This window comes from Schistocerca americana, chromosome 1 (genome assembly GCF_021461395.2).
Source record: "Schistocerca americana isolate TAMUIC-IGC-003095 chromosome 1, iqSchAmer2.1, whole genome shotgun sequence".
Classification (NCBI taxonomy): domain Eukaryota; kingdom Metazoa; phylum Arthropoda; class Insecta; order Orthoptera; family Acrididae; genus Schistocerca; species Schistocerca americana.
Genome location: NC_060119.1, coordinates 1,079,123,868 through 1,079,149,180, shown reverse-complemented (window position 1 = coordinate 1,079,149,180; position 25,313 = coordinate 1,079,123,868). Strand labels below are relative to the sequence as shown.

The following is a 25,313-nucleotide window of genomic DNA, read 5'->3' as shown; positions in this document are numbered from 1 at the left end:
AAATGGCTAATGAATAGTAATTTAAAATAAATATTGAAGTCAAAGTACAACTTGTACAGTTTGGAGTATCTGAAGCATTGGTAAACCGTCATTCTAATTTCCAGAACATTCAGATTCTATCAGAAGCATATGTATCCGGTATCTACAGGATGCGGCGCTTAAATCAGGACAAATTTGTTTGAATTTCCCGCCATGTCGTAGTTCCACCGGAGGTCGCAACTGGCGTTCTTGAAAGCCATAGGTATCTAGTAAACAGTCAGAACCTCAAAATGGCCAAAATGTTACAGACAAGTGCGGAGTACAACCGAAGAGCAGCGATTATCGAAAGTCTTCGCGCTGGGCGTTCGCCCACTGAAATAGTTCGATCGTTCGGGTACCCGAGACCAACTGTTTACCATATTGTGGCCAAATATAATGCTTCGGAGAAGTCTGGGGAAGGTTCCGCTAACCCAGAAAGGAAAGCTCGTTCGAGCAAAAGGGTGTCACGAACTGCAACAGTCATCGAGAGGGCTCAAGCACCGATTTCGGAGGACCCGGGGTAATCACTGAGGAAATTGGCGTCAATATTGAATGCCAGCGAGCGAACAATGCGTCGTGTGGTACATAACCTCATACGAACCATTTAGTCCAAAACTGGCTCTCTGATTACGTTGACATAGTCTGGGCAAGGAGTTCTGTTCCCCGAATATCTCGGATTTGAACCCCCTCGACTACTAAGCTTGGAGCAGAGTTACCAATAAGACGAGGCATCCTAATATCGCATCTCTAGGCACCGCTATCGAAGCAATATTTGCGAATACTGACAGCGCTGTTTTGAAAAGTGCGTGCGATCGCTTCAGGACAAGGTTGGAGGCGGTCAGTACGCCTTAAGGGGGTTATGACGTGTAATCTTATTCTTGCAATTTGTTTTTAAAAGAAGTATCATTTGTCAGGATTTAAGCACCGCACACTGTAGAGAGTGTATGTGCAAAAGGGCTTTGCAGTACGAGCAACTGACGAAAACAAGTTACTCATATAAGGTATGTCTGTGCTCTATAACGCAGATACACATTACGCGAAAATCTGACTAATAACGGAGTATAAGATCGCGCCGGACGCTATCTCTTCTGGGAACTCAACGGACGGCTTCTGCTCGCAGTTATGTCTGGAAGTACGAATCGCAGCGCGCAGAGATCTGGCAATTACGTTCCACGTTGCGGTGTTGTTACTGCGACTTTCTCTCCGACCGCAAGAACCGAATTCGCTTCACGCCCCGATCGCTCACCTTTCTCTTCCGACTTGCTTAAATCGCTGCATTTTGTTCGTAAAGACGGAACTTCTCGTGTAAACTTCTCCTTGACTTAAACACTCTCTCGTCCTTGAATATCGAATTAGAATTTTTCTACATGCATTTCATTACATCAAATAACGTTAGTCATTCAAAATACTTGCAATGTTATTCCGTTTTCTTCAATTTCTTTATGTTTTTCCGTTATCAGAAAAATGACTTTTCTATAGTCGGATTGAAATTACTTGATAGCTGATAATTCACGCGTTGTAGCTGGTTTCCTCCAATCAGAGCGCTCAACGTCACGCCCGAACCGTTCACCGCTGCCAAGCTGCTACAAGAGTTAGTTCACTTCTAATTCCTTGTCCGGTTTTCTTTCTTGATGTGTTTGGATCCTGAATTCTGGGTCTGGCACTAGTATTTCGTATATCACACACGATCACCACACCAAAAACAACACACACACACACACACACACACACACACACACACACACACACACACACACACACGATACCAAGGAAATACACACACTTCGTACACAGCATAAACCAAAAACGAGTGGATCTTTCACCACAAGACGCGATTCAGCGTTGTTTATAGAGTTATTATAATCACAGAAATAGGGTATTAGTAAACTTCGCAGGATATTGTGTGAAGCCGAATTTTTTAAGGCTGTCAATCGTCTCGACTAAACTTACAAGGGGAGGTCACGACGTTGGGATTGACTTAAAACTTTGTACAGAAAAAGAACATAATGTGCAAATAGAAAGGTGCGCTACCCGGCAATTACGAGAAAATCGCAAGAGGAGTTTTACGCGTCTGTTATGTAACTGATGTATGTGTGTGAAGGTTGCGACCATAAGAAGTCTTGGTGGTCAAGTGGCAGTTGGCCCCTCAGCGACGAAGCGGCGAGGACGTGTGCTTACTGTCCAGCCGGTCTAGTGGCGTACGCGTGTTTGTTTACTTCTCGCGAAGGCGAGTCGCTTACCACAAGTGCATTGAAGTAACATGGCGAACTTCTATAGGAAGCTCACTATCAAGATTAGGTTCCAAGCCGAATACCCACGACCGCGAGCATATGAAGTAGAAAACTTCTTGCTTGATGAACTACGTATAGATCCAAAGGACATCATTAATGTTGACTTTTCAAAAAATGGCTCTGAGCACTGTGGGACTTAACATCTGAGGTCATCAGTCCCCTAGAACTTAGAACTACTTAAACATAACTAACCTAAGGACATCACACACTTCCATGCCCGAGGCAAGATTATAACCTGCGACCGTAGCGGTAGCGCGGTTCCAGACTGAAGCGCCTAGAGCCGCTCGGCCACGGCGGTCGGCTATTGACTTTTCGATCAGGGCCAGTGTAGTCAACGTTAAGATGATTAACGAAGAAGCGTGTACGAAGGTGGTTACCGGTGCTGCCGGCAGAATCCAGTTTAGGCACTCAGATGGACATATTGGCACTGTTACCGTTGAACACGCACGCCTAGGCATAAACACCCTCCGGATATTCCGAGTTACCCTTTGAGGCACCCGCCGAGTCCGTCATTTCCACTCTGAAACCGCACGGAACTGTCATTAGCCACGTGGCTGAGAAGTGGCAGGCTTTTGCAACGTATCCTGTACTCAGTGGAGTAAGACAGGTCAAAATCGAATTCATGAAGCACGTTGCTTCATACTTAACATTGCCGGTTCTATATCTACATCTATATTTATACTCCGCAAGCCACCCAACGGTGTGTGGCGGAGGGCACTTTACGTGCCACTCTCATTGCCTCCCTTTCCTGTTCCAGTCGCGTATGGTTCGCGGGAAGAACGACTGCCGGAAAGCCTCCGTGCGCCCTCAAATCTCTCTAATTTTACATTCGTGTGTCCTCGGTAGGTATAAGTAGGGGAAAGCAATATATTCGATACCTCATCCAGAAACGCACCCTCTCGAAACCCGGACAGCAAGCTACACCGTGATGCAGAACGCCTCTCTTGCAGAGTCTGCCACTTGAGTTTGCTAAACATCTCCGTAACGCTATCACGCTTACCAAATAACCCTGTGACGAAACGCGCCGCTCTTCTTGGGATCTTCTCTATCTCCTCTGTCAACCCGACCTGGTACGGATCCCACACTGATGAGCAATACTGAAGTATAGGTCGAACGAGTGTTTTGTAAACCACCTCCTTTGTTGATGGACTACATTTTCTAAGGATTCTCCCAATGAATCTCAACCTGGCACCCGCCTTACCAACAATTAATTTTATATGATCATTCCACTTCAAATCGTTCCGTACGCATACTCTCAGATATTTTACAGAAGTAACTGCTACCAGTGTTTGTTCCGCTATCATGCAATAAAGGAGCCTTCATTCTATGTATTCGCAATACATTACATTTGTCTATGTTAAGGATCAGTTGCCACTCGCTGCACCAAGTGCCTATCCGCTGCAGATCTTCCCGCATTTGGCTGCAATTTTGTAATGCTGCAGCTTCTCTGTATACTACAGCATCATCCGCGAAAAGCCGCATGGAACTTCCGACACTATCTACTAGGTCATTCATATACACTCCTGGAAATGGAAAAAAGAACACATTGACACCGGTGTGTCAGACCCACCATACTTGCTCCGGACACTGCGAGAGGGCTGTACAAGCAATGATCACACGCACGGCACAGCGGACACACCAGGAACCGCGGTGTTGGCCGTCGAATGGCGCTAGCTACGCAGCATTTGTGCACCGCCGCCGTCAGTGTCAGCCAGTTTGCCGTGGCATACGGAGCTCCATCGCAGTCTTTAACACTGGTAGCATGCCGCGACAGCGTGGACGTGAACCGTATGTGCAGTTGACGGACTTTGAGCGAGGGCGTATAGTGGGCATGCGGGAGGCCGGGTGGACGTACCGCCGAATTGCTCAACACGTGGGGCGTGAGGTCTCCACAGTACATCGATGTTGTCGCCAGTGGTCGGCGGAAGGTGCACGTGCCCGTCGACCTGGGACCGGACCGCAGCGACGCACGGATGCACGCCAAGACCGTAGGATCCTACGCAGTGCCGTAGGGGACCGCACCGCCACTTCCCAGCAAATTAGGGACACTGTTGCTCCTGGGGTATCGGCGAGGACCATTCGCAACCGTCTCCATGAAGCTGGGCTACGGTCCCGCACACCGTTAGGCCGTCTTCCGCTCACGCCCCAACATCGTGCAGCCCGCCTCCAGTGGTGTCGCGACAGTCGTGAATGCAGGGACGAATGGAGACGTGTCGTCTTCAGCGATGAGAGTCGCTTCTGCCTTGGTGCCAATTATGGTCGTATGCGTGTTTGGCGCCGTGCAGGTGAGCGCCACAATCAGGACTGCATACGACCGAGGCACACAGGGCCAACACCCGGCATCATGGTGTGGGGAGCGATCTCCTACACTGGCCGTACACCACTGGTGATCGTCGAGGGGACACTGAATAGTGCACGGTACATCCAAACCGTCATCGAACCCATCGTTCTACCATTCCTAGACCGGCAAGGGAACTTGCTGTTCCAACAGGACAATGCACGTCCGCATGTATCCCGTGCCACCCAACGTGCTCTAGAAGGTGTAAGTCAACTACCCTGGCCAGCAAGATCTCCGGATCTGTCCCCCATTGAGCATGTTTGGGACTGGATGAAGCGTCGTCTCACGCGGTCTGCACGTCCAGCACGAACGCTGGTCCAACTGAGGCGCCAGGTAGAAATGGCATGGCAAGCCGTTCCACAGGACTACATCCAGCATCTCTACGATCGTCTCCATGGGAGAATAGCAGCCTGCATTGCTGCGAAAGGTGGATATACACTGTACTAGTGCCGACATTGTGCATGCTCTGTTGCCTGTGTCTATGTGCCTGTGGTTCTGTCAGTGTGATCATGTGATGTATCTGACCCCAGGAATGTGTCAATAAAGTTTCCCCTTCCCGGGACAATGAATTCACGGTGTTCTTATTTCAATTTCCAGGAGTGTATATTGTGAAAAGCAATGGTCCCTTAACACTCCCCTGTGGCACGCCAGAGGTTACTTTAACGTCTGTAGACGTGCAATTATCATGTACGATGGTTCAAATAGTTCAAATGGCTCTAAGCACTATGGGACTTAACATCTGAGGTCATCAGTCCCGTAGAACTTAGAACTACTTAAACCTAACTGACCTAAGGACATCACACACATCCATGCCCGAGGCAGGATTCGAACCTGCGACAGTAGCAGCAGCGCGGTTCCGGACGGAAGCGCCTAGAACCGCTCGGCCACAGCGCACCTGCTCAGTGTGTGGACAGGAGGGTCATGTTCGCTCTGACTGTTTACAGCGGCGAACAACCCAGATTCCATCAGGAGAAGCGGTACAACATGTTCCTCCTACGATTCTACCAATTGTTATGCATAAGTGAAGACACTTACGACGTCCGGAGAACAACTGACGACACCTACGACGTCTGGAGGTGGGGATGGCGATAGGTTAGCACCGCAGACATCGATAGTCACATATCGCCCGCTCGCTGCAGAAGGAGTCGCCAGAGAATCCCGAACCGCAACTGATACCGCACAACGAGCGGATGGATGTTGATCTAAGACTCGTGCCAACCCAAGCTTTCCTCTCGGAAGCCGCAGAGGCCTCGGATCTACACTCACATACTGACACAGAGACGCACGTCCTGACAAGGAGACGCACGTCCTGACAAGGACACGCACGTGCGGAAGCAGCGTTCGCCCCGCAAGCACAAAACATCTTGCTACCGACAGATATACAGGACGGTACTGATTTCGATAGTGTCGAGGACGCTCTTGGTTCTAATGGCTCTGAGCACTATGGGACTTAACTTCTGAGGTCATCAGTCCCCTAGAACTTAGAACTACTTAAACCTAACCAACCTGAGGACATCACACACTTCCACGCCCGAGGCAGGATCGAACCTGCGACCGTAGCGGTCGCGCAGCTCCAGACTGTAGCCTAGAACTGCTCGACCACTCCGGCCGCCGAGGACGCTCTTGCTTGGGAAGCGTCGACCGACACTGCTCCCTCTTTAGGAACTGAGACGATGGATTATTCACCTCCTGGACACCTGTTCGGAGATGGAGGGGGCGATGAAACGCCATCGCAGCGGCGAAGAATCACGACAAGGGGCTCTTTGGTGGCCGATGTACGACACCGGCAGCCTGTCTCCTCTGACTCGTGGGCGGACGAATGGAAGACTATTCTTTCGCTGGTACATCACTCGGAGAAGAGGGGGAGTTACACAATCCTCCCCGCCTCCTGCGGATAGCATGATAATAGAGACCACAGGGTAGCGTTGGGGTGACCAAACCCGTCACGACTGCGTGCACCGATGACTGCTGCTGCCTTCGAGGGCTGTCATATCGATTCGCGACTATCGACATCAATACCATCCGATCGCGCGAGAAGCTGTCATTGTTAAGCGACACACTTTATGCGGCCGACATTGACGTGGCCTTATTGCAGGAGGTATACGTTCTTGGCTTCCAGGACATCTCGGCACACACGAGATGCATATCACACGCGTCGGATACGGGCAGTGGCGTCGCAATACTTCTCAAAAAAGGTACAATAGCCACCGATATACGTTACCTACCACATGCCAGGGGCATGGCGATTACGGTGCAAGGCATACACCTCATCAATGTTTACGCGCCGTCCTGTACCAGCAAGAGGCGTGAACGTTCGCCATTCTTTACTGAGGAATTAACACAGTTATGCCAAGGCAGAGTAGATGATCTGGTGATGGGGGGGGGGGGGGGGGCGATTTTAATTGTACACAGTCTCCCTGCACCAAATCCCTCAACATTCACCATGCCCAGCACTGTCATTCGCGAGGTCAGTTTGATAGACACTTGGGACATCAACTATGCTGATAGTCAGGGTTTCACATACTTTACGGAACATTCGTCTAATAGAAGTGATAGGACATATGCCATCCGAGTTGTGGCCAGCAGCACTTATTGACCGAACTACTTACATCTTGTAACCTATCCCTTCCTTCCTACTTCTATCTATTATCCACATTAAACAATAAACAAAGTCTTTTATGAAGATTTGATAGGCGCGAGGAAACTTTCTAGTTTGTTTATCTTGTCTTGTTGAGTTGGCTCCAGTTCTTCTTGTCTAGGGGTCTGGTTCTTGAAGCTGAAAATCTCAAATTTTAGGTCCTCATGGTTGGACTGAACTAAATAAATTTTTGTTTTTACGTAAATATATATGTTCAAATGGTTCAAATGGCTCTGAGCACTATGGGACTCAACTGCTGAGGTCATTAGTCCCCTAGAACTTAGAACTAGTTAAACCTAACTAACCTAAGGACATCACAAACATCCATGCCCGAGGCAGGATTCGAACCTGCGACCGTAGCGGTCTTGCGGTTCCAGACTGCAGCGCCTTTAACCGCACGGCCACTTCGGCCGGCAAATATATATGTTCTCACATCTTAGTATATCATACAGTCTTTTGATTTTTCACATTAACAAAGTCGAAATTACATTGTTCGCACAAAAATACAAATTTACATCCGATCACATCAGAGGCAAGGTTACGACTCCCACACTCTGGGGAAATAACCATATTCTAAAATGTTTACAATTTTTCATAACAAATTAATTTTTATGAGTTTGTGTTACATTATTAATTTCGATTATTATTTCATAAATGAATCCAGAAATAATCATAGCGAACAGAGCAGAATTGCGTAATTAATAATAGAAATTTTAAGTGTGCCAATAGTTCGTAATTTCAAATGTTTCTAAAAAAATAATTTTAGCTCTACATTCAGAACTTATCGATTGTAACAGCGAGACTAAAACATTTTATAAAGTAATTCCTTTTTGTAAATTTTAGCTTGAAATATTTCATAGTGGGTATAAAATTATATGAAAGTTTCCAGAAAAGCAACTGAGATAATATTGACCTGTCCAAAATTCGAAAAAAAAAAAATTACTGGTATCGACAACTACTGTTGATGAAAGGTTATCCAGAAGGAGGATGTCCCGTTACAGCCTGTACCATCACGCTTTGACGCAACAAGTACGGCGCAGCCGCAGCCCGTGGAAGTTTAACACCGCTCACGTGACCTCACCGGAATGTCAAGCGGCGGTGGGAGACATATCGAGACTGTGCCTACGGCGAAGCCGAGCGTATACGTCTGCTCTAGAGTGGTGCTGGACTGTGCCAAGCCGAGCCTTCGGCGTCCTTGGTTTAGTAGGGAAGCTGCGGCATGGAGGTTTAGCACTACAGAGTTCTACTACGCCACCCTCAGGGTGTGTTCCTTTATGCCTCCATCAACAGAGCAAAAGTGAAGATTTTAACGTTGGCACGTCAACACCTGAAAGGGACCACCATTCGTGCACCTCAAAAGGTCGGAATCGTCGAAGAACGGCCCTGCATATGCCATATGGCCATGGAAAGAAAGCGCAGACACAGGATATTGATCCACGAGGGGACGACAGAAGATAGCGTCCGTCACGTCACACAAACACATAAGCAATGCATACTTTACCCATTATTCTCACCTGTCCGCGGAGAACAGATCTGGGACAAATAAACAGCTGTTGGTTAACATATAGATCTACATCTACATTTATACTCGGCAAGCCACCCGCCGGTGTGTGGCGGAGGGCACTTTACGTGCCACTGTCATTACCTCCCTTTCCTGTTCCAGTCGCGTATGGTTCGCGGGAAAAACGACTGCCGGAAAGCCTCCGTGCGCGCTCGAATCTCTCTAATTTTACGTTCGTGATCTCCTCGGGAGGTATAAGTAGGGGAAAGCAATATATTCGATACCTCATCCAGAAACGCACCCTCTCGAAACCTGGACAGCAAGCTACACCGAGATACAGAGCGCCTCTCTTGCAGAGTCTGCCACTTGAGTTTGCTAAACATCTCCGTAACGATATCACACTTACCAGATAACCCTGTGACGAAACCCGCCGCTCTTCTTTGGATCGTCTCTATCTTCTCTGTCAACCCGTCCTGGTACGGATCCCACACTGATGAGCAATACTGAAGTATAGGTCGAACGAGTGTTTTGTAAGCTACCTCCTATGCTGATGGACTACATTTTCTAAGGATTCTCCCAATGAATCTCAACCTGGCACCCGCCTTACCAACAATTAATTTTATATGATCATTCCACTTCAAATCGTTCCGTAACCATACTCCCAGATATTTTACAGAAGTAACTGCTACCAGTGTTTGTTCCGTTATCATATAATCATATAATAAAGGATCCTTCTTTCTATGTATTCGTAATACATTACATTTGTCTATGTTAAGGGTCAGTTGCCACTCGCTGCACCAAGTGCTTAGCCGCTGCAGATCTTCCCGCATTTCGCTGCAATTTTCTAATGCTGCAACTTCTCTGCATTTTATAAAAGTGTAGAAAAGGTTCGCTCGCTTTCACATGAGTAACAGGAGTCGCAGACAGTTGGGGGCATATATATTCCGTCCTATGGGGTAACAGGGTGGCGACACGAAGGACATCCTGCCACCCCTTAAACAAACCATTTCATTTCTGGAATGGAAAAAAATAGATCGGTAAAAACCGAGACTGGTATTTCACTTCTGGATAGCCGGCATTTTCAGTATGTACTTGGTCTCTGTTATAACAGGCGTTATTTTTTTATTTTTCTCTAATAACAGAGTAAAAAAAAAAAAAAACGAAATATCAATCAGCCATACCAGCAGTGCAAAAATTTTTCGCTTTTAAATAAACCTTTTCTAAAAAGGAGTAATTTTTATTCGTAAAACTTGCACTGGTTTTAAATATTGCGTTATTATGTAAAATGGGAAAAGCGATCAGTGTCATTTTAATAAAGCCGACAGAAACGAGCAACGAATACATGGTCTAGGAAATGGTACAGTACTGCTGAGACAATAATGATTACGTTGCCGTGTGTCGTGGCTTAAGGTACGCGTGTACGTGAAGTTGCTGCCACATGCTTTATACGGTAGTTTCTCGCTCTCGTCGCCGGACACCCGTTGTATTGCAGAGTGGCACCAACCCTAGTCTGGAAACACTTTTACGAAGTAACATAGCAGTGAAGTACAATGCTTCATTTGCTTTAAAAGATTAAAGACTTGTCTGTCATATCTATGAAATAGTTAAAGAGAAAGGAACTTATGGTAACAGTAATAGTTTAAGAATATAACAACAGTTCATTCACAGTAGGCTATAGGATAGAAACAGAAAGTAGATGATCTGCTGTCTCTCTATATAGTAAGCCTTTATCTGCTTGCAGCCTTTGAAAACGGAGAAATTAACCCGAAAAGCAGATTTTTTTCAACCTCAGTTTTCGCCCTTTAGCAATGACTATTAGTAGTGTCCAAATAGTAATATGATGCCCCCGATCACATCATTTATGAACCTAATTTCAAAAAATTATAACCCATCGCAGAATACTTCTAATTTTTTGTAGTATTCAACCAATTATCACTTTACGAGAAAAGCAGCGAAAGGTGGACGGACTAAGTTTTCTTTTTTCCATATTTAGTTTAATATTTTGATTTCATTTGTCTTGAAACTGAGACAGTCAAAAATTTTCAATCTTTCTTTAAAATTTCTACGTTGATTATAGAAAATAATAGCAACAAAAAAAAGGAAAATTGATTATTCCAGAAAACGGTTATTTTCAGCTGTTTTAACAGGTTACACTGCCGTGGATTATAATCGATATAACCGAAAACCTGTTGTTTAGCGATAACCGCCATCGCTACGCCACGTCCGTTAATAAGAATGCCAACCCCGCGCCGATGCAGTAGAAAGGCATAAGAAAAAGAAGGCTGCCGTCGGAAGTATTACATGTCTTATCAACTCACATAGAATACAGTAATATTTTCCCCCGATTACTATCACAGCTAAATTACCATCACAATAGCCAAACAGAAGTAGCTAGACACTGTTTCAAAAGCTTGTTGTCTGTCTGAAATAGATTAGGAGTAAATTACTCAATTCATTGAGAAATATTTCCCAGGTGTGGTTTACGCCTCAGCACCTACCAGTTCCTGGAACTCTGTTAGCAGGTGGTGTGTCCATTGTGTTGGAAGAACGAAACATTTTCTTTAAGCTTCAGTTTCAACATAAAGTTACTGTCTCACGGACACTATGAATGTCACTTTCCGTTTCTTCATGTTCTTAAATGATGCAATTTGAATTGTAATGACTTCAGTTAAAGTGTTGGTGATTTTGTTCGCGGGAATGATTCTAGATGATTATCAATACAAACAGTATACTCTGTTTACGAACTTTCAGCATTTGTAGCTTTGGCTGGTTTTTCGTTGTACTGATATATTCTGTTTCCTTTTCATCCACATAATTTCATCTGGTTATTATTTATATATCGCTACGAACATCTGAATATTAGAATTTTTTTTTGAAATCCGTCGTTTGTAGAAGAAACTGAGCTCCATGACACAATTAAGCAACTTAAGCACAGCAGATACTAAATACATTTTATTACGTAAAAAAATTGCACCAGAGCGATCAAACCAGATGGTTGGCAAGAAATCAGCCAGTGCCCTTCGTCAGCTACCGCGGTTGCAGTCGGTCAAACGGCTGAACAGCAAAACAGAAGGTACGATTGTCAAAGAGAAGTGCAATTTTAGGACATCCTGAAAATGGCAACAAGTGGACTTATCTAAACAGGCCAGATCAGATTTTCAAAATATCCGAAGTCAGTCTGTCGAGATAACTGAAAAATCTGGACGACGGTACCCCAACAGTAAATTTTAGAGCTGTTCTGAAACGGAAAATGCTCATTTCCGTCTGTCAGTTGGTAGGTACGCGCTTCATACCTCCTGTATGATTCAGAATGACTAGCCATATTTCTTGGAAACTGTAAGTAACACGTGTTGCTAGAAATATGATAACAAGCAAACATCCCGTACTCGTTTCCGTCTGCCGTCCATGCATCACCATGTGTCAGTTACGCACAGGAAACCTGTCAGCAGGCGAGTCCGCCCAAACACTCCGTGCGCGCGCGCTGTGTGTATGTATGTGTATGTGTGTGTGTGTGATCCGCAAGGGGAAAAGAGATAGACAGAGAGAGAGAGAGAGAGAGAGAGAGAGAGAGAGAGAGAGAAGGAGGGGAGGAAGGGTAGCGGGGTTATCGTTCAGCATCGCATACCAAAAAAATACTGCTGAATTCCTGTTCGAGTTTTTCATGCTATAAATGACATGATGTTGAATACATCTGCTAGTACTGGTGATGGACATGAGGCGACTGTGCTCCACTCTGATTACGTCATGGACTTCGTAAGTTGATTCTATTGGATAATTTGGTACAAAATTGCTGAGATACCAATAAATTTCAGCACTTTCTCAGCAGTTTCGTTTCTTTGGATAACTTATTTTTGTATTTTTTGCCTAATTTTTGGAAATCAGAAGAGCTCTGATGCCACAGTGTGTCGCTGATCTTGTCCGAGGTACTCGCACTGTTTTAGGCTATTAATTATGGAGACAAAAGTTTAATTTCTTGTGTACTGCCAATCTGATAGTGTACGCTGACTTACCTCTGAGCCACCTTAGCAGGTAATGGTCATCGTGATGTGGTTGTCTGACGTCCGCGATATTACGCCGCAGCTGCGAACAGAAACAAGAAAACGCGTTAATTGGGCAGTTCAAGGCAACTGTACATCGCCTGACAACTCTCATCTCATTGTCAGTGGAATCTTTCCTCAGTCATCTCTCTCTCTCTCTCTCTCTCTCTATCCCACTTCCCCCCCCCCCCCCACCCCCACTCCCCGCTCGCCAACTCAACCACACAGATACACACTTGCACTCACCCGTTTGTGTGCAAGCAAGCAATGGAACACTTTTCATCACAATCATTACTATCAGCGGTCTGCCACATACTGTTAGACAAAGAACTCTTCTCGAATTTTGCATCCATTACGGATCCATGTTGCTCCCGAATGTTTACTAATCTCACTGACCCATCTTCCACTAGGTCATCGTCTCGTTCTTTCCTTATGTCTTGGAACACTGCAGAGAGCTTCTCCCTTGCTGCGTCTAACACACTTTCACCTGACTACAACCCTATTAACCCCATCGGATTTTCATTGCATATTGCCTTTTTCTCGCACGATATTCTGCCAGCCATGGATAAAGAGCAACAAGGACACTCCCTATTCCTAAATTTTCGGAAAGCGTTTGACACGGAGTCTCACTGCCCCGCTGCAAACTATTAACGAAGGTTCCAGCATACAGAATAGGTTGTCAATGGCTAGTATTCCTTAAGTAATACACTACTGGCTATTAAAAAAGCTACACCACGAAGATGACGTGCTACAAACGCGAAATTTGACAGACAGGAAGAAGATGCTGTGATATGCAAATGATTAGCTTTTCAGAGCATTCACACAAGGTTGGCGCTGGTGGTAACACCTACAACGTGTTGACATGAGGAAAGTTTCCAACCGATTTTTCATACACAAACAGCAGTTGATCGGCGTTGCCTGGTGAAACGTTGTTGTGATGCCTTGTGTAAGGAGGAGAAATGCGTCCCATCACGTTTCCGACTTTGATAAAGGTCGGATTGTAGCCTATCGCGATTGCAGTTTATCGTATCACGACACTGCTGCTCGCATTGGTCAAGATCCAATGACTATCAGCAGAATATGGAATCGGTGGGTTCAGGAGGGTAATACGGAACGCCGTGCTGGATCCCAACGGCCTCGTATCACTCACTAGCAGTCGAGATGACAGGCATCTTATCCGTGGCTGTAACGGATCGTGCAGCCATGTCTCGATCCCTGAATCAACAGATGGAGACGTTTGAAATACAAAAACCACCTGCACGAACAGTTCGACGACGTTTACAGCAGCATGGACTATCACTTCAGAGACCACGGCTGTGGTTACCATTGACGCTGCATCACAGACAGGAGCGCCTGCGATGGTGTACTCAACGACGAACCTTGGTGCACGAATGGCAAAACGTCTTTTTTTCGGATGAGTCCAGGTTCTGTTTACAGCATCATGATGATCGCATCCGCGTTTGGCGACATCGCGATGTCCGCACATTGGCGTATCACCCGGCGTGATGGTATGGGGTGCCATTATTACACGTCTCTGTCACCTCTTGTTCGCATTGACGGCACTTTTAACAGTGGACGTTACATTCCAGATGTGTTACGACCCGTGGCTCTACCCTTCATTCGATCCCTGCGAAACCCTGCATTTCAGCAGGATAATGCACGATCGCATGTTGCAGGTCCTGTACGAGCCTTTCTGCCTCGGGCATGAATGTGTGTGATGTACTTACGTTAGCTAAGTTTTAGTAGTTCTAAGTCTAGAGGACTGATGACCTCAAATGTTAAGTCCGATAGTGCTTAGAGCCATTTGAACCATTTTTGAACAAGTGATAATACACACTGATTTTGAACATTCACTTTCAGAAAGATGAGGAAGATTTGCTTTGAGGCTATTTACTTTACCAAAAACGCTCCTGGCCGTTTTTGGTGTTCTTGTTATTTATTTTTTACTGTCCCTCATTCTCCCCAGCCCCCCTAATTATGCTACCTCATCAACTGGTTGACCGTGACTTCATTGTTAATTTGTAAATTTTAGTTTCGGTGGTTTCGATATATATGTTATCCTTATACTATAATTGGTTTTCAGACCGGTTTGCTGCTTGAGATTCTTACATTCATTATTAATACTTCTCAGCCCTAGACGCAAGCAGTACAACCTCACCACAAAAGGAAAGATGGTTTAGGTATACTTCCTTTTCCCAGTTCAGGAATCTGGAAACTTTGTCTGAGGTTGAACTGAATAGCTTTGTGCCATGGAAACTCGTTGGCTGAATATTCTTTCAATTCTGAATTTGCAATCAGTCTGAAGAAGTCTGGTGGAAACTGCAGCATTAATGAGTATATTCTTGAGTACATTAATATAAAGCTACTAAATGCAATGTTTCTCAAGAGCTGTTAATACATACTTTTTTGCAATCGAGTAAGACGTTTTCTCAAAATTTTTGTGAAACATGTCATACCGAAAGAATATCAACGTGTGCAAAGCAACTTTGCCTAAAATAGCTGGAAAAAGTGTTAAATGCGAAGCCAAACTGTGCCAAGGCACCGTAGTTTGACTTCCACTGATACGTCAACATTGCATAACTAGCTGGAACTGCGCTGTGCTGGCTCATTTTGGCTTCAGATGTCGCCCTTTTTGATCCTTTTTTCGGAAAATTTGACTAAATAATTTCGCCAAGTGTTATATTTCAGTGCATTCCTCTTTTCAAGATTCGCAAATGTAAATAAAATACTCAACTTTTTAAAAGACTGTCTCGGTTGGAATAAAGTTACAACCATTATCACACATGCTCGTCCGTATGTGTACTATCACCAGTCGATAATCTTTTATATATACATCTTTGCTTCGCAAGCCTCTTTACGGTATGTAGCGAAGGGTCTTTATGTAATACTATCACTTCTCCCTTTTCAGCCGGCCGCGGTGGCCGTGCGGTTCTAGGCGCTGCAGTCTGGAACCGCGGGACTGCTACGGTCGCAGGTTCGAATCCTGCTTCGGGCATGGATTTGTGTGATGTCCTTAGGTTGGTTACGTTTAAGTAGTTCTAAGTTCTAGGGGACTTATGACCTCTGATGTTTAGTCCCATAGTGCTCAGAGCCATTTGAACCATTTTTTCCTGAAGGACCCAGTCTGCTGCCGCTGCTTCTCGTAATAGAAAACCCTGCGCTTTCTTTTACACAGGCGGTTTCGTCCCTCGTTACATCTAGTTGCCAATTCGATACTACGTAGGAGTGTCCGCATACTTTTGATCACATACTTTGTTTATTTCACTTCAGAGTAAACGCTCTTACAAATCTGCATTGACAGCCGAGAAAAGAATCAGTAGCAGGAAGAAGGGGGAGCACTATACTGACTGATCCTTCTACGAATGTACGCCCTATGAACTTCAACAGTAAACCACAGCCTGGTGCAGAACGCCTCTCTTCCATCGTCTGCCAATGGAGTTGGTTGGGCATGTTCGTGATGCTTTTGTGCTTACTGCGTGAATCTGCAACGAAACATGTCATTCTTCTTTGGATCGCATCTATTTCTTCTATAAGTCCTATTTGGTACGGAACCCATACTGGCGAGCAATACTAAAAGAATGGTCGAGCGACGGTTTTGTAAGCTACTTCCTTTTTTGGTGGACTGTATTTCCTGAGGATCCTTCCAATGAATATCTGTCTGAAATCTTCCTTGCCTGCGCTGAGTTTTACGTGGTCGTTCCTCTTCAAATTGCTCTGTACGCAAGCTCCTGGATATTTTGAGGATGTATATGCTTCCAGTGTTATTCAGCAATCGTGTAACCATACAATAATGGATATTTCCCCCTATTTATGAGCAATTTATTACATTTGTTTATAATGAGAGGCACTTTGTCAATCCTTTACCAAGTGCCGAGCCTCTCCAGGTCTTCCTTCATTTCGCTACAAATTTCTAACGTTGCGACTGTTCTACATACAACGCTACCATCCGCGAAAAGCCTCGTGGAACTTTCGACATTATTCACTAGTTAATTTATACATACTGTGAAAAGTAATGGTCCTACAACATTCCTAGGGATATGCTTGAGGTTATTTTTACGTCTGAAGATTTCCCTTCTTTGAGAAATACGTGCTATCGTCTGCTTGCTAGAAACTCTTCTTGCTTCATTGTTAGACGTTCCGACCTTACACGGAACATCGTGTACAATTATTGATCATGCCTACAACACCCATGACAAGAGCGAGTCTTCTAGCTTTTTAACAACTTTTCACTTTTCTGGTTAACCGCTATATTTCATTAATACAATTTTAGAGCCAAAATAATGTTGCTTATCACAGCTATTATCCAGACATTGCTTAGAACCAATAGGGACAGTAAGTCGCCATCATCCTGCCATAGGCCGTAACAGGACAAATAAGATATATCGTTTCTACAGACCAGTATTTCTGTCAGAGCATTCATTTAGCTTTTCGCATACGCAGGGTCGCAGGTTTCCTTTGAAACAAGGCAGGCGAGTAGTTCATGAAGCATCTCGATTTATGCAGAGATAAACGGCAACGCCTATTGCTGCGACGACGGGGTACATCTGAAGAGAACCTTCTAACAGAATAAAACTGCAAATGGTAGTCTACTCCCTATATATGGAAAAACAAGGATCCAAATTAATAGAGAAATAATAAAAAAAATAAGTGTCTCCTCAGAATAATGGAAAAAATACATTTTTTTTATAGATTTTTAAGATGTTTTCAGCTGTGACAGAAATGTTAAATTTAATTTGTTAATAGGCATCCAAAAGAGAAATAAAACAGAATTTTTTGGTTTTTGTCTTATTATTTTAAATTCCAGCGTTATGTGTAGTGTAATACCTACCGAAGAAAATTCCCTAACGTAAGGTGATAGAAATTTCACGGATCCCATATTCGCATAGGTTGAATGACTATACTTTTTCGTAATTTTTTACTCCCATTTTCGTTTCTTCATCTGTGTAACTATTACAAACCTATTCGCCTCATGTAGGCGAATATTTAGATCCTTGGTGCAACAGACATCGACTACGAATGAGCTTTGTGACAAAACAGACTTTTCGTTAAAATATTTGCTATAATTATGATGATGCTGCTGGTAATATTGCAATAAGTCTCATGTTCCAATAATACGAGAGTTCTCCTGAAGTACCTGTTCTTCAATACACACCACATATACTTTTTTTTCTAGTCGGTATTCTGCCGTCTATCAGAAAATTAAGGAGGCCTTTGGAGAAGGACTTGCAGAGTAATCGTCTAGATGAAAGTGTCGATGTAAGATCTAGCAGAAACTGTATCTTCCGTCGGTTTTTAGTAGAACAACAATATAGCAAATGAAAAGTTCTAATGTTCACATCTGATTTTAAAGCAGAACTAGATACAATAAAATTCATTGCCTCAACCGACGGCTACAGTTCAGTACTGATTGACCACATCTTGCATTATACCTGTCCTCTATATCCCATCTGCTGCCCCTTCCACTGTTTGCAAGAAGTGGTGTACATTACCATATCTAGGAGAGGTATCGCAGATCGTAGCAAAAACACTGAAATCCTGTATTTATAGACTTTCCTACAATGTTGAGAACACCACAGCACAGTGTATTATCAATAGCAAAGATAAGATCCAGGTATTAGCCAACAGTGGGGTATATAAAATTATCTTTTCTGATTGTGACAAGATTTACATTGGTCAGTCAGGCAGACACATAGCAACTAGGCTGACTGAACATGAACGCAGCTGGAGGTTGCAAAATTCTGACTCCACCTTTGCTGAGCATGTATCGCATAAGGGCCACAACTACCAGCAGACTCCCAAATCCTTCACTTAGCAAACAAAGGCGTAAAACTCAACATGCTGGAAGCCCTGGAAATTAACAAACATCTAGATCACCGTCCAGATCTAACCTTACATGACCAGACACAGCTTCCTGCTTCTCCTCTTCTAAACTTCACGAAATCCTCTTCGTTTTTCATTACTTTTCATACTCTCTGTTTCTACGTATACCCCCATTTTCCTGTATTCATTGAATTCTTTTATTTTATTGAAATTGTCTGTGTAATAATATAGACTGTAGTTACAATTGTTAAGTCTTCCTTTAACGGGTACTTTTATTACTTTCCATATTTAAGATGTCTAGAAATTGTCTCATCAAGTACTGTTTTTCTTTTACTTGTATCATTTATTTAACGCAAATTGTTACATAGGCACAGTTTTGAGAATAATGTTAACGTTTACCCTGTTCGCTCCGTTTACACTTGTATATTGTTAAACTCATAAAACTGTAGCACCAACCAACTCCACACTTAAAGTCTGGTAAGTTCCACTGTAGCGATAGCTTACGAGCGTTTATGTGAATCATTTTTGTATTAATTCCAATGCCATTCTGACGATGTCCTGGAATCCATTCCAATAGGTTTCCTTCTAGTTTTGACCATTTTGCATTCAGTCTTGTATTTGTACATTTAGGCTTCCTCATTTTTTTAAGTTCTTTACTTGCCCGCCAATCGCGAATTGTTTTTTTTCTGTTGGTTATTTTATATAAAAATTACTTTTTAAAATTCAGTAACACCACATTCTCAAAGATGGCATTTGCTGTGTGTTCCCTCCACACTCCTACATTTTCCTGCATTTATTCACTTCTGTTTATCTTATTGATAATGTTTAAGTTCGTCATATAGGCCTATTCTACAGTTAGATTGATAATTTTTTTTCTTTTAATTGGTTTGTGTATCACTCTTCATGTTTTATACTTCCTGAAATAACATTGTCAAGAACAAATTTTATTTTATTGGTTACGTTTAATAACAAACTGTTATGTAGGCTTGCTGTTCCAGTTTTGTGTTAAAGTTCTTCCTATTTATTCCCTTTATATTTTTTTGCTATTCAACTGTCCAAGATGTTATTTACTGTGCGTTTTTGCTTCAGTCTAGATGTGGAAGTTCTTTTCCAATGTTGTTTACAAACATTGTAACTTCTTTGGCGACAATAGTCAGTAAACGTCTGAAGATGGTCTTGCAAGCCGAAAACCAGGTAACACTATAAAACCAACAGTGCATCAAAAACATTTAGGTGGCTGTAATCCTAATAAGTTCCATTGTAGCGATAGCTTACGTGTGTTTATTTGAGTCATTTTCCCAATATTTCCTCCGCGGAAGCTTGTCCCCGTAAACGCCTCGCTTTATCTCCTGAGGAGAGGCCATTATCATCCGCTGCAGCGCTATGTTGGCTGCTGGCGCTAACTTCCGTGTTCATGGACTTAGCATGCGTACCAAAACCAAAATATCTCAGAAAATGCCACAGGAATATGAAGGGAAAACATTTTTTCATCGCTTTACTATTCAACATCGACAGAAAACCAGTGTGGAACTAAGTCAAATAGCGAATATGGGCCAAAATAACAGAGCCGTTGCCATGGAAGGTGCTAAAACTAACTATAAAAACAAGTGGACATGAAAAAATGCGCTACATTGTTGTTCTTTCACGTAGTGCTGACGGTACTAAACTTAATCCAATGATCATTTTCAAGTGCAAAGTAATGCCAAAACCTCCTAAAAATACCTCCAGAAGGTGGTTTTCACGTATATGACAAGGGTTCGATGGACGAGGCTGGTATGAAATTATGGATTAACGAAGTGTGAGAGAGAAAGAAAGATGGTTTATTGAAGAAGAGTTCTGTTCTTGTGTTGGATCAGCTTAGCGGTCATTTGAAAAATTCTGTGAAAAAGGAGCTGAGACAGGGAAATACAGGGCTTGTTGTTATGCTGGGAAGACATGTCTTCGTAACTGTAAACTCATGATGTAAACAATTTAAACTGTATATGAGAGAGGAATAGAACAAATGGATAATGGAAGAAACCCAAGATGAATTTACGCCGAGGGGAGCTTTAAAACGACGTACAATCAAACGAGTCAGTGGATAAAACAGTCGTGGTGTTAGTGAGAGAAGATATTATTGTTAAATTTTCCAAAAAGTGCGGCGTGAGTGAAACTCTCGATGGCAGAGACGACCACCTTATATATGGACAACGATGACGACGACGATGAAGAAGAAGAAGAAGAAGAAGAAGAAGAAGAAAGTTCAGATGACGATTTTCAGGGATCTTAAGGGTCAGTTCAGTTTTATAAACTAAGAATTTTTTCTAGTCTGGCATTGCAGTCTAATAATAAAAATGGTAAAAATTAAAAAAAAATGCTTAAAAATTAAGGTGCGTTTATAGCCCGTAGTGTCTTATAGTCCATAAAATACGGAGTGCTCTGTCTCTAATGATCTCATAATAGTCGGAATGTTATATCCTAATCTTCCTTCCTTTCCTCCAATCTGCTGACTTTTTCTTAAAGGACGTACTAAGAGTTTGGCTTATGCTTCTCTAGTGCATTGGTGTGTGCTTTATCTCCCCGATCGGTTACTCTCAGGCGTGGCTGTCACTGAGGCAATGCGACATGCGACCCAACAAGCGATGAGACACAGAAGCAGCCTGCATCGGCGGAGCGCAAGGAAACAATGGGAGCGACTTAACTGGTTCACAGTGGGACGACAGCGATACGTATCTCCATCGCTTCGAACGGCGCAACACGGAGTGCTGGTCGCTCCACGCAACTCGTACTGTCCGATGTATGGAAAGGGAAATTTCAAGCCATCTGATGTGCTTAAAAAGTGTTTTCAGTAAATGAAAAAAACTACATACACATCTGTAGCCAGTTTCTCAGTAAGGTTTTACTTTTCGCGTAAAAAATTAAAATTTACTGTTTTGGGTTACATGCGTGAGTCTCCCTCATTCGGTTTTGAGGTAACTATTCGGTAAAAAATTATTTTTTCACATCTTGTAGTCTGACATCACAGCTTGATAATCCGTTTTGATGTTTCGCCGAGACGAGTTACGACGCCGCTCTCTAAGCTGTGGCTGCGCGCCGCAATGCGTGGAGCTGCCTTGTGTTTCTCTTTTTCGTGTGCTGCCGATACAAGCCGAAGCATTCATTCGTACGCGTGCTTTCAAGTTTGAAAGACATCTTCACACGGGAGAACTGTTAGAAGATAATTTTTTTCGTACAGATAGTTGGAAAAGCCCTTATCTATGAGATTACACAATGAAATCGTAGTCAGTGGCAGCTGAGGCAATCTTGGGCGTGGAGGAAGAAAGTAGCCGAAATCAGAGAACCAGGTAAGGACTTGCTGTGGAATCTGTGCATCTCCTTATTTTCATTGCTGTAATTTCATATTCGCATAACGAATCTAAGGCCCTGGTCTGTGTTTGTAAAATGTTAATCATATTATACAAACTACCTCATGGGAGGCGCCCCTATCTGAGATTCGGAAAGCGTCAACTGCTGGCATACAAATTGAGCAAGCCCCAGTTTCAGTACATTTAAACATTTATCTTGGAATAAAGTTTGTCTATAGTCGATAAACCATATTATTTGCACACAGAATTCACAAGCCACTACAACAACATCGATGGCGACTGATCTGACTTCAGATGCGGCATTTCTTGTGATTACATCTGAAGCTGCATCATGTTCTACCTTACGATACAGAACAGTTGTAGCTTTTTAATTTTGAACCATTATTTGTATATGTACTTCAGTAAATAAAGTGGCACACTATGTCGTCTTACTGAAAATAAACTTTTCATGGTGGTGTTTTTAACGTCACTCGCTCTCTTTCACCATCTTACCTTCGCAACAAGAGAAACATCAAGTTGAAAATTTGTGCCCTGCTTCTCAGGATAATGGATACCAGTATCTCGAAAAAGTGGAAACTCTCTGGACTCATTCTGTAGCATTCGTGGAATTTGTGTTCCCGTTGAGAGAGTTGACGAAACACCACAGCCGAACTATGTTTCATATTAACAGTTACACCCAGAACTTCCTTTTTCAGTTTTAAATAATGATGTGTCGAAATAACTCCTCTTCAGAATATCCCATGATTGCGGCTGAGACAGGAACGTGATTTGTGCGGTCTTGTGGTTTGTCATAATGCAAGCTGCATTCCATTGAACAGGAGAGTCGCGCCGACAAGCGTCGCGTCGCGCGACCTTTAGTGCAACATGTCGTATCGCATAACGTATGAAGCGCACCTTAAGTGCGTAAGGCTCGTGATGCGCTTGAAATGCCGGTAAGACTAACGCAGTGAGTGCAACATAACGTGCTGCATTCTTCGTATTCAAATGGTTCAAATGGCTCTGAGCACTATGGGACTTAACTTCTGAGGTCATCACTCCCCTAGAACTCAGAACTACTTAAACCTAACTAACCTAAGGACATCACAGACATCCACGCCCGAGGCAGGATTCGAACCTGCGACCGTAGCGGTCGCGCGGTTCCAAGACTGTAGCCCCTAGAACCGCTCGGCCACCCTGGCCGGCCTTCGTAGATTACTTGGAAAAAAGCAGAACCGTAAATGGCTCCTATTATGTTCCATTACTGGATCGTTTAAAACTTTTTTTGGCTAAACAAAAGACCAAAGTTGGCCCACAAAAAAGATAATACACCATGCCACACGTCAGCGATAACAATGGCAGAAGTGCATAAACTGGTCTTTGAACTGGTTCCTCATCTAGCCTATTCACCAGACTTAGCCCCAAGTGACTTCTTCCTGTTCACCAGCTTAAAACTTTGGCTTGCTGGGAAGAAATTATCATCAAATGAGGAAGTCATAGTTGCAGTCAACGAGTATTTTGCACAGTTTGACAGAACCTATTTTACCGATGGGATGAAAAAGCTGGAGGATGACTGGATCAAGTGTATATCTCACCATGTCGAGAGGTAAGATTAGCTGTTTGCGAAACAAACATTTTTATTGCTTTTTACTAGACTTGTCAAACCACCCCCTTATGTTCTTCAGACAAGAGCATTACGGCAAAAGAGACGGAGATACGAGGGACAGTGTACGGCAGAGGATACAGAGTGAGTGGAAATCTCTGTGCGTAGCCAAAATAGCTGTGAGTAATGTGCTGAAACACGATCAAAGAGTCGAACGGCACAGATATATTGAACACACGCGAGATCAACGGTTCCAGTGGGAGTTCTTCAGAACGACCTTGCACGTAAGGTTGCTGTAATCAACAGTCCTTAGTACAAGGCGTTTGTTCAAGTTTCTTTTTCATGCTAAAAGGGAAGAGCTTTTTATGTTTTTGTATGACATGGAGAGATGCTGATGCCTTCTTCCACACTGCAACTATGTGCGCAGCCCAGTTTAACTTTTCATCTGTTGTTGTCCCAGAGTCTTTACCGAGAGAAAGAGCGAGATAATTCTGAATTTCTGTTAATCACTGGTTACAGCGAATCCAATCGTTGGTTGCCTTTGTGTCAAATTTCTGTCCATTATAATTCCTGGACATATGGCGTAGATTCTCCACTTGATTGCTGTTTCAAATAATACCAACTGCCGGATCTGCGGTGCTTGTCTTCCGGCGAAAATGACCGATTTGCTCTTCATGGCGTAGAAAGCTACTTTTCATTTGGATTATCAGGTTTCAAATTCCTGACATGCCATCTGTAATCTTCAATGCTCCGCGTCATGATGATGGTTGCAAGTACATAAATAGTTTGTTCGACCCTTAGAGTTTTCAGAGGCTTGATGAATAAATCCGTTACAGTGCGCCCTCACAGCTGAACACTGCGGCATCCTGGCTTCGATCCCTCTGACTGTAGCTACTGAGTCTTCATTGCAAACGTAAAGGTTCTGTCCTGGAGGTATGAAGCCACTAGCGCAATGCAGGTTCTCGTGAAGCCAAATTCTCGTAGTTTCCATAGTCCTTGTTTGCCAGACTCCATCGGTTGCTAAGTTTGTATTGCATTTATAAAATGTACTATGAAGTAGTAGGGGAGCGGGGGAGCAGCATTAACGACACATGAAGCCTGCACGTTACGAAAGTATTCGCCACAGCGAAGGACAAAAAGAAGATTAAGGTTTAACATTGTCCCGAGAGCGACGAGATCGTTACAGGCACGGCACAAGCTCTGATAGGACAAGCACAGGGAACAAATCGGACCTTTATTCTGCAAAGAGACCATCCAGGCATCCGCTGAAATCGGCTTAGGGATACCACGACTAATTTAAATCTGAGTGACCAGATGGGTATTTGAAGCCGGGTCCTCCCGAAAGCGAGTCCAATACCTTGAACAGTTCGCGATCGCACTCGGTACGACTGGAAGGGTTTGGGGAATCACGTACCTCAGACTTAGTCAAGCGTCGTGTTGGCTGTGGGGCAGCCGTCCGACCCAGGACGGAGACAAGACGCCTGATATGACCGCTTTTGATCACGGCCACCTTGTGGGTGCACAGCAAAGAGGATCTCCATTTCTACGATTGTGCAGACGCAGAACTTTCTCACTTGCAAGCATATTAAAACTATAGCGCGAGTATCTCTATTTGTGGAAGATCACTTCCGTCAAAGTGAATTACCAGGGACATAAAAGGGTTGACGATATGGGCCCCGCCAACTACACTCCTGGAAATTGAAATAAGAACACCGTGAATTCATTGTCCCAGGAAGGGGAAACTTTA

General features: G+C 43.7%; 1 protein-coding gene across 1 annotated transcript in view; it reads right to left on the bottom strand.

Moving 5' to 3' along the window:
* Window positions 1-25,313, bottom strand: part of LOC124617679 (SEC14-like protein 2) — a 264,785-nt gene that overhangs the window by 120,588 nt on the left and 118,884 nt on the right. Inside the window, exon 2 of the mRNA XM_047145285.1 lies at window positions 12,797-12,866. Within this exon, the coding sequence (XP_047001241.1) occupies window positions 12,797-12,866 (70 nt within the window). The remainder of the gene's footprint in view (window positions 1-12,796; window positions 12,867-25,313) is intronic.